This window comes from Oryx dammah, unplaced genomic scaffold (genome assembly GCF_014754425.2).
Source record: "Oryx dammah isolate SB20612 unplaced genomic scaffold, SCBI_Odam_1.1 HiC_scaffold_11, whole genome shotgun sequence".
NCBI classification, from domain to species: domain Eukaryota; kingdom Metazoa; phylum Chordata; class Mammalia; order Artiodactyla; family Bovidae; genus Oryx; species Oryx dammah.
In genome coordinates this window covers 14,586,171-14,597,835 of record NW_024070195.1, presented here as the reverse complement: position 1 = coordinate 14,597,835, position 11,665 = coordinate 14,586,171, and the positions used below count along the sequence as shown (strand labels likewise).

At 41.8% G+C, this 11,665-nt stretch overlaps 1 protein-coding gene across 1 annotated transcript in view; it reads right to left on the bottom strand.

Annotated features, from left to right (window-relative positions):
- Nucleotides 1–6,854: 6,854 nt before the first annotated feature.
- E2F3 (E2F transcription factor 3) overlaps nt 6,855–11,665 on the bottom strand; it is an 81,753-nt gene continuing 76,942 nt past the window's right edge. The window contains exon 7 of the mRNA XM_040249900.1: nt 6,855–10,456. Coding sequence (XP_040105834.1) covers nt 10,194–10,456 — 263 coding nt within the window. The 3' untranslated portion in view covers nt 6,855–10,193. The remainder of the gene's footprint in view (nt 10,457–11,665) is intronic.

Below are 11,665 nucleotides of genomic sequence, written 5' to 3'. Positions count from 1 at the left end.
CTGAGCGACTTCACTTTCACTTTTCACTTTCATGCATTGGAGAAGGAAATGGCAACCCACTCCCGTGTTCTTGCCTGGAGAAGCCCAGGGGCGGGGGAGCCTGATGGGCTGCCATCTATGGGGTCGCACAGAGTCGGACACGACTGAAGCGACTTAGCAGCAGCAGCAGCAGCAGCAGCAGCAGCAATATATGAGGTATTAATCTATCATATTTGGTACTCTAAAGAGCAGTTGTCCCCCTTCCCAGGTGGCTCAGCTGGTAAAGAATCTGCCGGCATTGCAGGAGACCCGGGTTTGATCGCTGGGTGGGGAAGATCCCCTGGAGAAGGAAATGGCAACCCACTCCAGGATTCTTGCCGGGAAAATCCCATGGACAGAGAAGCCTGGCGGGCTACAGCCCATGGGGTCGCAAAAGAGTCACACATGACTTAGCAAAGAAACCACCATAAAGATCAGTTGGTTGTCGCAGAACATACCAATCCGTTGCCTTTATCCTTCTGACATTTTGAGGCCCAACCTCAAAATTCAAGAAAAAAATGTGTAATTATTTTACAAAGTATTATGTGCAGGCTGAATGTAAGGTTGATACTTAATAATAAAATGAGTACCTATGAACTCACTACCTACTTTTAAGAATAAAGGACCATTACTATCATATCAGGAGAAGGCGATGGCACCCCACTCCAGTACTCTTGCCTGGAAAATCCCATGGACAAACTGACCAACTTATCAAAGCGGTTTTCACAAATCATGCTTTTGGTGTTGTGTCTCAAAGCCATAACCAAGCCAAAGGGGACCTAGATTTTCTTCTATTCTATCTTCTAGAAGTTTTATGGATTTGTGTTTTACATTGCTGTTGCTGCTGCTAAGTTGCTTCATTCGTGTCTGACTCTGCGACCCCATAGATGGCAGCCCACCAGGCTCCTCCGTCCCTGGGATTCTCCAGGCAAGAACACGGGAGTGGGTTGCCATTTCCTTCTCCAATGCATGAAAGTGAAAAGTGAAAGTGAAATCGCTCAGTTGTGTCCGACTCTTAGCGACCCCATGGACTGCAGCCCCCTAGGCTCCTCCATCCATGGGATTTTCCAGGCAAGAGTACTGGAGTGGGGTGCCATTGCCTTCTCCAATACATTAGGCCTATGATTAATTTGGAGTTAATCTTTGTGAAAAGGGTAAAAACTGTGTCTAGATTTTTTTTTTTTTTTTGCATGTTGATGACCAATTGTAGCACCATTTGTTGAAAAGACTGTTCTTTATCCATTGAATTGCCTTTGTTACTTTCTCAGTGATAACTTGACTACATTTTTGTGGTTCTACTTCTGGACTCTCTTTTCTGTTTCACAGATGAGTTTGTCTATTCTTTTCCTAGTGTCATACTGACTTAATCACTATGGCTTTATAGTAATTCTTCAAGTTGGGTAGTATCAGTCTTCCAACTGTGTTCTCCAGTTTTGGGTTGGCTATGCTGGGGATTTTCTCTTTCCATATAAAATTTATAATCTCTTTGTTGATATCCACAAAGTAACTTGCTGAAGTTTTAATTTGGGATTGAATCTATAGGTCAAATTGGAGACAACTGATCCCTTAACAATTTTTTGTCTTCTTATCCATGGACACGGAATAGCTTTCTATCTGTATAGATCTTTGACTTCTTTCATCAGAGCCTCACAGTTCTCCTCATGTAGATGTCATACATATTTTATTAGGTTTATGCCTAAGTGTCTGCTTCTGGGGGGCACTAATTCAAATGGTGTTGCTCTATCTGAAATTAATATAGCGAATCCACTTGGCTTTGGTTAGTATTTTCATGGCATATCTTTTCCCATTCTTTTATATTTAATTTAGCTGTCTTTGTATTTAAAGTAGATATCTTATAAATAACATATAGTTGGCTGTCTTTTTTTTTTTTTGGTGTTTTAAAGGCCACATTTGGAGGTGATGGCCAGTGCTTTCATTCATTCCATTGCATAGAAGGCAGCCATGTGCCGTGCCTTACTGCAGGGGCAGCAGGGAAGTGCAGTCCAGCTGTGTGGCCAGGGAGCAGGGAGGTACAGCTTGCGATGTGTGTCTGTGTCACAAAGGGCTGCACACATGTGTGAGAATATTCTTGAAGTAAGTGAGGTCAGCAAGGGCTTGGTCTTTATACTGAAGTCATCTTTTTGTTAAAAAAGAAAAAGTGTTACAGAACTCTGCACCTCTCCTGTGTAGCGTCAGCATCTCCAGATAAGGCTAGAATGATGTATTTTGCCCACCTGTTCTAATTGCTTCTGGAGGTGGTGTGGCAGAGTGAAAAAACATTGGCGTTGAAATCCCCAGTTTGCCACTTATTAACCCTGTGAATTTGAGCAAATCACCTAAGCTCTTGGAGTCCAATTTCTTTATTGTTAAATGGGGGGCAGAGAGAAACTAGGTAAAGCAGTCAACATTTATGGAGGTGCTCCTATGTGACACGTTCTGTAGTCCATTGGGAAACAGTGGAGATCTGCTAGTGTTGGAGGGTTTCTTGTGAAGACGTGGGTCGCAGTGGCTCACCATGGGGGCGGGGGCGCTGGCAGCAGCAGTCCTGGGAGGTGCCCCTTGGTCTGAGCCCTCCTCGAGTTTGTAATTCACTCTGACGGTTGTTGATTTTCACATTGTTCAGTCCTTTTCTTGTTTTGAGGACAGGCGTGACAGCTTCCACACTCTACATGTTGGACCAGAAACCACCCACCACCTCTTTTTGTACAACCTGTGAGCTAAAAACAGTGTTTACATTCTTAAAATGGTTGAGAGAAGTCAAAAGAAGAATATTATTTCATGACAAGTGAGAAATACATGAAAATCAAATTTTAGCATCCCTAATTTTTATTGGAGCACAGCCATGCTCATTTATTTACTGACTGTTTATGGCTGCTTTCACGCTACAGAGTTAAGTAGTTTTGACAGAGACCTTATGGCCCACAATGCCTAAAATATTTATTATATGGATCTCCCAAAATGTATTTATATTTTCCATCTCCTTTTCTCTCTGTGCTACACTCTGGGTAATTTTGTCATACCAATTCATTTCGATCTCTTTAGCTGTATCTAAACAGCTGGTTTAGCCATCATTTCTTTTCTTCAACACTTATATTTTTAATTCCTAACATTTTATTCTTTTCCAAGTCTCTGGGGCAGGTTTTGATCATTTTTTCTCGGTCACTCATTTTTGTAGTACTGTTTCTTAAACACTTCATACCTATTTATCTTATATACTATACCTGGTAATTCCATTATTTGAATTCTTTGAGCTCTAAATCTGATGTTTTCTGCTTCTGTTATCAATGCTGGTCTGTTTCCTTTTGTATTTGTTGACCTTTCACTGTGATCTTATATTAGGGGCCTCCCTGGTGGGTCAGATGGTAAAGACTCTGCCTGCAATGCAAGAGACTCAGGTTCTATTTCTGGGTTGGGAAGATCTCCTGGAGAAGGGAATGGCATCCCACTCCAGTATTCTTGCCTAGAGAATTCCATGGAAAGAGGAGCCTAGGGGCGCTACAGTCAATGGGGTCACAAAGAATCAGACATGACTGAGTGACTAATAGATACAGTCTGTGGTCCTATGTGGTCTTGTCCGGAATATGGATGAGTTTGCTCTGCTGAAAGCCAGAGAGATGACTCTGAGCTGGAGCACTAGAGCCTTCTTCCAGTTTATCTGGTTTAATCTGAATCTTAGGTTTAGTTCTTCAGGCTTTCTTTCTTGACCTGAGACATTTTTTCTCAATTCCAGCAACAGTATTAGAAATGCAACTGGTAGCCAACCTTAGGCTTATCTGTCTTTACTGTTTACATGCTCTTCAACCTTTCTTTTTAGCTCAGTTCTTTTTTCTTCTTCTGGCCCATGGGAATTCCTTGTAATCTCAGCAGTATAATAAAAAATTTTTTTCTGTGCAGTCTGCTGCTGCTCCTAAGTCACTTCAGTCGTGTCCGACTCTGTGCAACCCCATAGACGGCAGCCCACCAGGCTCCCCCATCCCTGGGATTCTCCAGGCTAGATGTTTTGTAACAGGAGGTTTCCTGGCCATTTAATCTGCCATACTGCCAGAGCAGGAGTCCTATCCAATTCTTTCTTCTTCACTTAGAAATAACTTTGCCTCCCTGTTGCTGGTTTAGCTCCTTCTCAGTACCAGGTAAGGGAATCATTTCTACACTTTCTATTGTCTCCTTTTCTTTGCTGCACCCCTATGCCTGTCCGTCTTTAGTACTCACTTTATTCCTTTGATAGATAACCAAACTTTTGAGTCAATGGTGATGGTACCTTCTCTTTGACTAAAGAACAGCTGTACTTTGGTTTCTTGCCAAGGGTAGGATTTGACTGTGGCTCTTTTCAAGCATCTTGGGTCTCATTCTGCTTCCTCCCATTTCTAAGCACATACAACCTCTCTTCCCATCCCTCACCTATTGAAACATGCTCTCTTTGTTGACATGGTTTAATTTTTACTTACTGATGTCTTTATTTCAGATATCTCCTGTGCAATCACAGTGTTCTTTCTTGTTCCTTGGGTCTCCAGAGTATGGCTTTAAGCTAAGTGCTTTTCGTCCTTTCTTCATATCACTGCCCACATACTGTTCTGTCATTTTTAGACTGATTGGTTACTTCTGCAGCTAATGCCATCAGTTACAAATGGCTTTATATGCAGAGATAAGGCAGATGAAAATGCATTGTAAACTGTAAAGCCCTGTACAATGCTAAGGGGTGTTCAAGGCTGAGAAACACAGCATAATTTAGGTTTCAGCTGAGGCAACTGTTCCTGAATTTGATTATGCAGAAAAAAAAGTCTTAAAGGCTTCTGGAGCTGAAAAGTAGTCTATACAGGAAGAGAAGTTTGAGTCTTTCAAGGGGGAAATGGAATATCCTATTTAGAAGCTGTTGTGGATTCAATTCTTCCTCTGTTTAAATACAGCAAATTCATTTTTATCAAAGACTGAGGACAAAAGAACCACTGAGGAGTCCTTCAACTTAGACTTCCAATGGTTTCCATCTCTCTCAGTTTGTAACTGTGCAAAGGCACAGAAGATAGTGATGGCATCCATCAAACATGATGGGGAAGAGTACAAGAAATTAGTGCCACAGACCTTCCAGGTGATGTTAACTCAGAAGGATGAATTAACCACGTCAGCCAGGCTGTGGTTCCAAGAGTAAAACTGGGAAGAGGCAGGTTTTGATATATGTCTGAGGAGGAGGAACTAGGAGACCTTAAAATATCGCAGAAAAAGCACTGGATTAGGATTCTGGAGATGGTTTTCTTGGTGGAAAAAAAAGCTAAATTGTCACATGAGGAAACCAGCTCCTTGTTCAGGATCAGGTTGCTTTCCAATTCAAATCTTGTGACTCTCTGGTCATTATTAGTTGACATGGTTTTGCTCAAGTTGAAAAAGTAGGCCTTAATTAATGTTTTTGGTTTATCTGAATTCCCTGCTTAAATTAAAACATGGTTCTGATTCCCTTGTTTCTGTATTCCTGATGTGTGCAGGCAGCTACTGAAATTGATGCAGGAAAGAGAAAACACACATTCTCCCTTTTCCCTAGGAACTAACTCTGTCTTTTCTGTTGTATATACTCAAGTCCTAAAACAGCCCAACAGAAGCCCAACATGCCAGAATTTCCAGTTTTGTTACTAAGGCACGTGATAACATGGGACTTTGTTCCTTCTGTTTCCCACAACACTTTTTAGACATCCCAGCATAAGGAATTCCAGAACTTTTTGATAGTACTCTTTGCACAACAAAGTATAATAGTAATTCCTGGTGTTATAAACATTCCAGAGAAATTGTTCTATTTGTCTTTCAGTCTTTAAGTCCCAGATTTAAGGGCACAACAGAAAGCTTGCTCTTTGCATTCTGTGGATCACTGCAACTTCCTGCTGTTGATGGTATTTCTGTTAACTTCTGACTGACTCCTGGGTGATTAATTCTAAGTAGGCAGGGCAGGGATTCTCATTCATATCCCAAGGCATGACCTATCATTTAATCTTTCCATTTTCTTTCATGATATCTGGATTGTAGTCTAGATTGGATTCAGGTGCTCCCCAGCTTCCTAGATCCTAGATGAATCCATTGGCTATTCAAGTTTGAGTTATGCCTACCCAGGCAGTCTTCTGCAAATCTGCCTGCATCTAGATGCATAGGCCCCTAAAGCTCTCTGGATCAGAATCTCTCTTCCTTGTACAGCTCTCCAATAGCAAGGCTTTATCTTCCCTTCATTTCCATTTTTGCCTCAAAGCATCTATCCTTAAGTCTTCCAAATATGGCTTCAGAAGAAAAAATCACTTAAGAGCCTGTCCTCAGAATTTAATTCTCCCAATTACAACTTATTTCTCTCCCTACTAGACTGTAAGCTTCTTCATGCTGATAAGGATCTATGTCTTTTTCTATTTGGACTCCAGCACTTGCAACCATATCCGGCATATAGTAATCACTTCATGCTCATTCAAAGAGTGACTGAATGAATAAATGAACAACTACCTCACTTAATGAACATGGAGTGAATCTAGAACAAGAGAGGCAATTACCTGTATTGAGAAATAATCTACTGCCTTCCAGCTCCTTATGAGGAAGAAAACTTGACTTGGTGTTTTCTCGGTGTACAAATCCTTCTTCCATACCTGGGGTGGCTTCTGCAGGTGATCAGAGATATGGCAAGTTCTTTTACTTCCTCAAGTGGCAAACACTCACAAGTGGTCAAAAAATCTTTTGCTTAATGTTCCCTAGATCCCAAATAAACAGAAAGGCATATGATATTTTGAATTTTTGTTCAAACTTTCCCCTTAACTTAAGCATGTCTTTAGAAATATAATGGAGCATAAGACAATAGTAAGAAACCATCTACAAGGCTGAACTCTTAAAAAAAAATCATTTTATTGATCCTTTACCATACAAAATTTATTCAAATTACACCCATTTGAAGTGGTAAGATCACAGCTAGAGAACAGGTTACCCTGTAACAAATCTATTTACAAAATCCATCATAAAAGCTTTTTTTTTTTTTACATTATATTACATATTTTCTTTTTTAAACTAGCATACAACACAAAGCTAAACTGATTAGTAGTTTGCATACTCCCAATTCTGGGAGAAATACTTCCTTTTGACAAAATCTCGTACCCCACAGGAAAAGAAATTCCCACAATCGGACAGTTGCCACCCGACTCACTCTGCAAGGCATCTTCCTTCAAATCCCTCATTTCGTACACACGAGTTGTCATGCACACACTGAGTTCTTACTTTCTTTTTCCTGAAAGCTAAAGCTTTAAATACTGCAATTGTATTTACAGATCTACACTTACAACAAAAATGAACACAAGAACCACCACAACAACAAGAACAACAAGAAAAAAAAAAAAACACTCTTTAAAAATTACAAACCAGCTAGAAAATATTCTGGCAGTGTTTACAAATTAATTGCTATTTTTGTACAAAATTGCTAGATAATGAAAATATGAGGAGACTGAGTATCAACTTAAATAAAATGATTACTACGCACAAATCTGTACATATAAACACACACCTAACACTGTTTGACAGCTCATGTGTTGCTCTTTATACAATTTACTCTCTAAGGCTCACGCAGTCATAATTCGCATACTTGTAACTTTTAGCCATTTCATGTGTGAGCTTTAATAGCAGCAACTCAATGGTACCAGGAAACCTGCATACTCAGTACTTAAAGTAACACAAATACTGTAGTACTAACCCACTTCGTGTGCCAGAAACTTATGTCAAAAAGAAAATGACTAATGCAAACAGAATACAGTATGGACGTCTACTTACTATACACCAGTTAAGCCCATTAACTGGGAAAGCCTTATGCATGAAGGAACTTTTAAGACTTATTAGGATTCCTTTCGTTTTTTAAAACAATAAATACGGCATCACGTTACAAAAAGGTTTAACGAGAAATTCAACCAAACACACAACCACCTAGCCAGGTGAGCTCAGTCTTTAGACTTTGGGAAAAAATCAGCTTTGTGCAGCTGGCAAAGAGAATTACACAAAGCTGGAAGCAGAGGCAGCTAACCAGATGAGATAAATATGGGAAATAGGGAAAAGCTTGGCATAAATGGTTTCCCATACAGGAAAAAAACCCCACAGTGCATTTCCAGTAGGCACTTGACACAAAGCTCCCCTCCCTCCCCCACCCAATGCTTCATCTCGGACCAGGTCCAGTGTGTGTCCAGGGGAGGAGGGTGGGGATGGAGGCCGAAGAAAAAGGAGGATAAACCGCACCTTTGTTTTTCTTCTCAAACATACACCCATGCATACCTACACAAATAGTTTAAAGTGCTGGTGTCATTAGTGTTGACCCCACCACCACTTTGCATATTGTGGAAATCTACCTAGAGTAAATCGGCTGGGGCTTTCGTGGGTTTTGTTTTGTACTTTTCCTAAGGGATGTAAGCAAGGAATATTCCATTAAGATGGTATGGAAAAGCCCAAATGAACTTTTTGGCCAACCCAGTATTTCTTTTTCCCCATCCTGTTGAATCGAGTGCCTACCATGTGCCTCCCACTGTGTCGGGCAGAACAGCAATTCAACTCAACCATTCTTGGTGTTGAGGTTTAATTTATTTATTAGATGACTCCCTCATTCCCACAGTCATTAGCATCCAAGGAATGGATGTGAGGTACTCTGCCACATTCCCAGTGGGAGATGGCCATCTACCCTGTGGCCAATGGGAAAGCCATTCTTGGACTCAACTGGTAGGATTTTGCCGCTGTCAGGAAGCTTCCGACTTGGGACGCCATTCCTAAAGAGTTAAGCGGAAGATGCCCTGGCATCCTGCCCTGCCTTTTTTCTACAGCCCCAGCTTTCCTTGGTCCAACCTGCTCCTTCACAGTGGAAGGGGGAACGGGGGTTCTGGCCAGGACTCCTGTAACCCCCGACACAGTGGGAGCTCCCTGCTCTCAACGGCTGAAGTGAAGTGCTACTGAGAGCATGCTACTCACGACAGGGGATGTCCTTCTCCCCAGAGGCCTCTCCATCCGACCCCATCCTGAGAAGTGGTCTCCCTGAGTGCAGTGTAAGAGCCCTTTCCCCGGTCACAGCGGACCTGGGAAGCCCAAGGGACGGAGGGATCCATCCATACCTGCTGCTCCTTGGGGTCTGACCTGGTTCTCTCCAATGGGCCACCCCCCTGTCAGTGAGCTCCACTCGCTCCGAGCACCCACTCCTGGGGAAGGATGCGAGATGGGGCAAAGCTTCTCGCTGAGGCTATTAAGCCTTAGATCACACATGCTCTGATCAGTAGAGGTTCTCTACCTCTGCTTAAAATAATTTGAATTAGCAAAAACCGCTTCAAAGTAAACAATTAAATTGAAATGGTTGATGGGTGCCACAGGAATGCTTAAATGGCAGCTAAAAGAAAGAAAGAAAGAAAAAAAAAAAAACAATCCACAAAGAACTCCTAAGTAGGCATTTGCTATAAACTTCAAACTTACAAATACGTTGGGGGCAAGAGAGTGGGAGTGGTTTATGGAGACAGGAAAATCCACAACAGCTTAGAGGGGCAGAACTTGACTGTTCTTCTGTATCTGCAACAAATATTGGAGAACAGTTTCTTCATCCGAAATGCTGTGGAAGATCTCTTGGCCTCCAAGTGGGACACGCGGTCCATAGCTTAAACTGAATTATGACAGTAATTTAAATATTCCTAAGAGCTGAAAAAATCCATTTCATACTTTTGCATGACTTCAAGTTTACAGTTCCTGCAGTTTCCATCCCAAATTAGCAGACCCCAAAGACATGCATTCTGCAGAGAAGGCACGGCTTGAAATGCTATTAAGGAAGATTGCTGTTTTCGAGTGGGCCAGGTGGCCAGACCCCATTCTACAGCCCATCCGTCAGGCACAGCAAGCCAATCCGGGAGGGAGGGAGGGAGGAAGAGGATGGGTGAGAGACACCTGATTGCACATTTTCTCACTTGCTGACTCATCCAGGAGATTTTGGAGCCTGGGGCAAGGCAGGGCTTTCCCAAGGGAGCCTGCAACTGTGCGTTGATAGACAGTTTTGTTTTTTTTTAATTCATTAAAATGTCAGCTTTGTTCTGAAGTCTGTAGTTTACTTCATGATACTATCTTGGAGGAAGAAGGGAGGAAGGGACAACACTGCATGACACATGTTCTGGTTCCATAATAAAAAAATATTGGTTTATAAGGGGAGTTCACACAAAGCATAATCAACTACACATAAAGTCTTCCACCAGCGGGAGCTTTTCCAAATCGTAAGCATCAAAGAGATCGCTGATGCCTTCTTCCTCCCCGAGGCTTAGGAGATAGTCTTCTTGGAGCAGGGGAGGCAGTAAGTTCACAAATGGTCCTTCTAGGTTGGAAGGAATTTGGTCCTCAGTCTGCTGTAAAAGGTTGGCTGGGGAGGCCAGAGGAGAAAGGTTTGCCATAGAAATCGAGCAATCACTATGTCCTGAGTTGGTTGAAGCCAAGTCTGAGAAGAAAGAAAAGGTGGTGGAAACAAGAAAATAAGTCAGGCAAAAATCTAATCTGGAGGAAGCATATACATGTTGCTGTTATAGAAGCATGCACTCTTTTGCTAAGGACAATTAGATGACATTACAACATTGTTGTTGTTTAGTCTGTAAGTCATGTCCAACTCTTGTGTCTCCGTGGACTGTAGCCTGCCAGGCTCCTCTGTCCATGGGATTTCTCAGACAAGAATACTGGAATGGGTTGCCACTTCCTTCTCCAGGGGAACTTCACAACCCAGGGATGGAACCCACGTCTCCTGTATCGGCAGGCAGATTCTTTACCACTGAGCCACTAGGGAAACCTGACATTATGGTATAGATCACCTCTTATACTAATGTGCATCGTTAAGTAGGGACTCTGGTCAGCTTTTTTTTGTTCTTGTCTACTCACTCATCTTTTAAAATATCAACTGTTAGCAAACAAGAATACAGGTAGCTTCAGAGATTAGAGACTAACAAGTTCAAAAAAAGTTTCTGATACCAGTTAGTCATCCTTTAGGAAAAACAGAACAAAACATGCAGACGGAAAAGCTGGCTTCCCCGTAGAGATCACTGATTTTAACTTAGTCTTTTTTTTAAGCAACTAGCTTATTAAAGATAATTCTGAAAATACAAATAAAAGGACACATCCACTTTGAAGTTCTAGGGTGGGGGGAAAAAAGTGGTCTTTGGTTTTACCATTTGAGGTGCCTTTTTTTTTTTTTTTTCCTCAATATTAAGTCTGATCTGATTACTTAAATCACTTCTTGCAGCTATCTTGGGAGGGAGAAAAAATTAAGTACATATCTCCAATCTGAGACAACAAAAAGACTACAAAGAGCTTCCTTTGCCGTGGAGACAATGAAGGGAGGAATTGGATTTATTTTTTCTTCTCTTCCCTTATTCTCTCCCCATCACCCTGGGGGGAAAAATTAAGATAAAACTTCTTAGGCAAAAGGCTTCCTTCTCCCAACTCTTTTTCAGTTCCCTCTCCAATGATCTGTGATATCACTCAGAGGTATGTGGCCAAGTATACCTGGTGGTTCAGCTGGACAGCTCACACCTCCACTCTTCACTTTCGCTGATTTTCCGAAACATTGCAAAGAAACCGTTTCTGCTGACAGCAAAAGCCTGAGGGGACTCCATTAAGTGGGTGGAGGAGCCATTTGCCCAAGATCATTATTTTCTTC